The following is a 5,000-nucleotide window of genomic DNA, read 5'->3' as shown; positions in this document are numbered from 1 at the left end:
TGTTTCGCATTGCTGTCTGCCTGTTTACCTCGCTTTGCCTTGCCCTGCCTTGCCTCAGTCTAACACAATGCCTGTCTTACAGAAGGCAAGCAGCTTGCTGAGGAACTCTTTGTAACTATTTTATAAAAGCAAAAAATATCTTCCCTCTCTCTGTCACCCTCTTTCTGTCAGACATCCCTCTGTCCCCATTCCTGTCTGTCTCCCTCTCTCCCTATATATATATATATATATATATGTCCCTCTCATTCTCCCTCTCTCTATATCTCTTTCTTCTTCTCTCCCTTTCTCTCACACAAACTCTCTTTCCGTTAGACATCTCAATGCAAATCCAAGTAGACTTGCTTTCTCCTGCCCAATCACACACTGGTTTAGCTGGTTTTCCTCCGGAGTGGATGCTGAAAACTTTTCAAACAAACAGCATACATACTATCCGACATCTTGAATGCCTCACAAGATGCAAACCTTGGCATAGACGTACTGTGAGAGGAAAGATGGGAAAGATGGTTTGGGGCCATTGACTGAGAGGGGTTAGAACTCAGAACCCAGAATTAGGAAGGATGAAATAAACATTTCTTCTAGTTAGTGTCAAACATTGAGAGAGGAAGTCAGCAAGTGATGTTTTTTGCTATTTGATATTATCACTGATATTTGACTATTCCATTACCCTTAAATAAACTAAAGGCACCTCATACGCTCCTGTGCTAAATAGCATCCATAGCAACGTGAGATCGAGCAAAGTCCCCAGCAAAGCAGGATGTCCGGTGCATGGCAGCTCTTCAGTTTTTATAACTCTATGGGTTGTAAGAGGCCACAGATGTGTTATATAGTATCTTATATATAGGCCATCCTCCATAGTTCACACCAGTCAATGATTCTGAGAAGTACATGGATGCTTGCAAAAACGAAGGCAGTGGATGAATACAAGCTGCATTCATCATTTCATCAGAGACTGAAAGAGAGCTAGAGACAGGGAGCCATCCATTAGGAACTACATGCCTCCATAACAGCACCTCTTCTCAAAATCTGTCTACAGTCATTTCATCTTAGACTGATAAAGAAGGGGATGAGGCAGACACACATAATAGACCATCCATTAAGAAGTAGATGGCTTCACAACAGTGCCTGCCATTGACTGAGAGGGGTTAGAACTCAGAACCCAGAATTAGGAAGGATGAAATAAACATTTCTTCTAGTTAGTGTCAAACATTGAGAGAGGAAGTCAGCAAGTGATGTTTTTTGCTATTTGATATTATCACTGATATTTGACTATTCCATTACCCTTAAATAAACTAAAGGCACCTCATACGCTCCTGTGCTAAATAGCATCCATAGCAACGTGAGATCGAGCAAAGTCCCCAGCAAAGCAGGATGTCCGGTGCATGGCAGCTCTTCAGTTTTTATAACTCTATGGGTTGTAAGAGGCCACAGATGTGTTATATAGTATCTTATATATAGGCCATCCTCCATAGTTCACACCAGTCAATGATTCTGAGAAGTACATGGATGCTTGCAAAAACGAAGGCAGTGGATGAATACAAGCTGCATTCATCATTTCATCAGAGACTGAAAGAGAGCTAGAGACAGGGAGCCATCCATTAGGAACTACATGCCTCCATAACAGCACCTCTTCTCAAAATCTGTCTACAGTCATTTCATCTTAGACTGATAAAGAAGGGGATGAGGCAGACACACATAATAGACCATCCATTAAGAAGTAGATGGCTTCACAACAGTGCCTTTTATCTGACACAAAACATATTTGGATGAGATGTTACACAGATTACAGAAATATCTTTCCCAGTGTCAGCTGTTATATAAGTCTTCATTTCATCATGTCAAAGGCTCGCTGCTGAATGGGCTTAAGATACAGCACCACAGACACTGGGCAAGACTGCGAACGTCATGTAAAGAGTGAGATGGCTGATGAACTCAGCTGAATCAGGGTCGTATGTCATGTTCTACTAACCAGGAAGCCCCTCTGCTCAGGTGAGGTGTGATATGGCCGAGAGAAGGGGGGAAACCTAGGTGAAGCGTGAGCGTTGGGGGGGGGTCCTTACCTACATGAAGCATGAGGAGGGGGGAATCCTTACCTAGATGAAGCGTGAGGTTGACGGAGTTGGGGTGCTGCACCCCGTAGAACATGGACTGGCTCTGCCACCAGCTGGGCTCCTCGTCGCTATGGAAATCCGTCAGGTAGGTGGCATTGTGATGTCGCGCAGGGTCTGACATGTTGCAGTTGTGACAGAACCGCGTGGAACCCGTCTGCATGCAGTAGTCCTCGGGCGGGGAACCGCACGTGTTAGACGCCATGATGGTGCGGTTGAAGGCAGCATTCTCAAACTTAGGCATGCAGCGACTCGGTAGGCCCTCGTCGTCATAGCAGGCGTCCATGGCTGCCATGGCGACAAGTGGACATGAGGAGAACAAGAGGAGGAGAAAAGAAGAGGACCGGCGAGAATCCATCCCTAAGCTATAAATAAACTACTAAACACAGACACACACACTCAAACACAAGATATATACAAAGCACTCTAATTAATCTGCTTGCACAAAGTACAGACTTTCACACAATATTGGAGTGATCAAGTGCAACAAAATTGCAAGCAGAAACCCCCCCCCCAACTCACACTCTCAGACAGTTACTCTGAAGAATATGGCAAGGCCTAGGGTGCCCTTTGATGATACCTGCACAGAATGCTTTCTACAAGAGATGCAGCCGATCTTGACCAGTTTTAGCACACACACACCCATAATCACACAGTCATATCCAGTCCCACAAATACAGTCAAACAAACAATCCCAACTTCAAAGCTACTTCAGAGGAACACAAAGACTTGTAAAACACATTCCCCACAAGACAAGACTCAAGAACTGATGCAACACCAGTCTAGACAAGAGAACACACCGCTTATAAGACATAAGCAGTCACACTCACACACACACACAGACACACACTAATGCAAGAGCAAAATATTCTGATCTTTCCCTTTGAACAACTTTCACGTTTGCTCTCTTTCTCTCTTCGTTTGTCTCTCCCTCTCCCTTTGTCCTCCTCTTCTTGTCTTGCTCGTCTCTTTGTAGTCCAAGAACATGTGTCGTCCCTGTGAGGACCGAAGTTGCAGTGGGACTCAGCCCTGTCTGGGGTAGAAGGATATCAGAGGGAGGAACCAGGGAAGAGGGGGAGAGGAAGAGAGGGAGGGAAAGACAGAGGGAGGGAGGGGAAGAGGAAGGGAGAAAGAGAGGGAGGGATAGAAGCCAGGCCCCAGTTTGAGGGCCACATGGGGGTACTGCTAAGGTGTGGGGGTGACAGAGAGGCTCCCTCTGCTGGAGGAAGGAGGACCTGTCATTCAGAAAACCACTGGGTGGATTACCAAGGGTTCAACAATGAAATGTCTGCTGAACTGACTGTTGTTCAAATAAAATAATGCCCACTTGACCATCAATAACAATAACCATAATAGGTCTGTAATGAAATTGCTGTATGGTTTTTAGTTTGTAGGTTGACCAGAATGCAATGGATGGACTGCCAAGATAGTTCAAAGGTATTTGTGAGGTCAAATGTCTTTACCTCAGAACCTGTATTACTTCATAGCTTCAATGAGACAGGTCTTTGTATTCATGAAACTTTCCGTTTCATGAGTGATGATAATGTTGAGTGTTTTCCATAGTCGAACTGGGTTAAATCCTTTTGATTCAAACTTCTGTTTGAAAAGGAACAGCAACATAACATGGGACTTTACAATCCCTGTTTGATTTTAACATAAGACGGAAACAGGGTTTGAAGTGGAAGTTAATTATTTCCTGCTTAAATACAAACTGTGGGCGTCTGCAATGATGCCTTACCACACACACACACACACACACACACACACACACACACACACACACACACACACACACACACACACACACACACACACACACACACACGGCTACGGGGAGAAGCAAGCTGACATTTGCCATTTCAGTTAAACGGCACTCCATTTGTTATAGTTTAAAAACATAGCGGTGCCCTTTTACTGAGCGTGCTCCTACTTGCCCTCTTCTATTTGAACCAATTTGGTCTACAGCATGATCCTAACATGCCGCCATTCATCTCCACTGGCTGCTCTCTGCTCCGCCCGTCTCTGGGCTGCGTCTGCTGGCGGAATTACCCATAAATACATACCAATAAGGGCCTGGCGATGCAGACGATGTGAAAAAAAAAGAGTAGTGTAGGAAGATTTATTCCCCTGCATGATCTCAACATGGAGCCATTCATCTGCATTGGGTTTTTTCCTCTTTGCATGCTTCTCTGGGATACATTCTCCAGGTGGAATTACACATAAATTCACAGCACCGATGATATTGTGCTCTAATGTCTGTGCAAAGGGGTAGTATAATACTGTAACACAGCACTGATGATATTGTGTCTGTGAAAGGGGGTAGTATAATACTGTAAAAAGCCGTAACACAGCAGTGATTCATCTAGGCGTGTTTTTTCTTCTTCTCTATGAACGCTTTCTGTAGACCTGTGGTTCCATGGAAGGCCCCCCTTTGGTAATGAGAAAAAACTGTGGCCATCGGCTGTTCCATAACTTTTCTTAAACATTGTTTCTACATATGGGCAGTTAACACTTCGAATTTTATTTCATCAATCAGTTATGACAGACCCCGCGAAGATCAAAGATCAAAGATCTGTGTGATTCACGTGGGTCACATTTACAGGTCGGAAAAAAACGGAATCTGGAAAAATCACACCACCAATAAACAATTAGTCCAGGTATCCCTTCTAACTTCTAGGCTAAACGGTTGGGCCTGGCCATATTATATAAGCACACAGAAGGCTAGGCTATAAATGTATCACCCAGTAGGTTACTGTGCTGTTAGAGCACTGCCATACTTAATTTGACCGGTAGTTAAATGTTTAGGGTTCTCATTACGTTTTTTACCCTTAACTCCCCCTTGCTGTAACCCTTTGTATTATGGGTATGGTGAAATAAAAAACATATGTGATAATT

At 44.1% G+C, this 5,000-nt stretch overlaps 1 protein-coding gene across 1 annotated transcript in view; it reads right to left on the bottom strand.

Annotated features, from left to right (window-relative positions):
• Window positions 1-3,150, bottom strand: part of LOC105888845 (laminin subunit gamma-3-like) — a 106,795-nt gene extending 103,645 nt beyond the window's left edge. The window contains exon 1 of the mRNA XM_042704202.1: window positions 2,091-3,150. Within this exon, the coding sequence (XP_042560136.1) occupies window positions 2,091-2,463 (373 nt within the window). The 5' untranslated portion in view covers window positions 2,464-3,150. The remainder of the gene's footprint in view (window positions 1-2,090) is intronic.
• Between the last annotated feature and the right edge of the window lie 1,850 nt (window positions 3,151-5,000).

This window comes from Clupea harengus, unplaced genomic scaffold (assembly GCF_900700415.2).
Source record: "Clupea harengus unplaced genomic scaffold, Ch_v2.0.2, whole genome shotgun sequence".
In the NCBI taxonomy this organism is placed as follows: Eukaryota; Metazoa; Chordata; class Actinopteri; order Clupeiformes; family Clupeidae; genus Clupea; species Clupea harengus.
The sequence above is the reverse complement of the archived record's forward strand: the minus strand, read 5'-3'. Positions and strand labels throughout refer to the sequence as shown.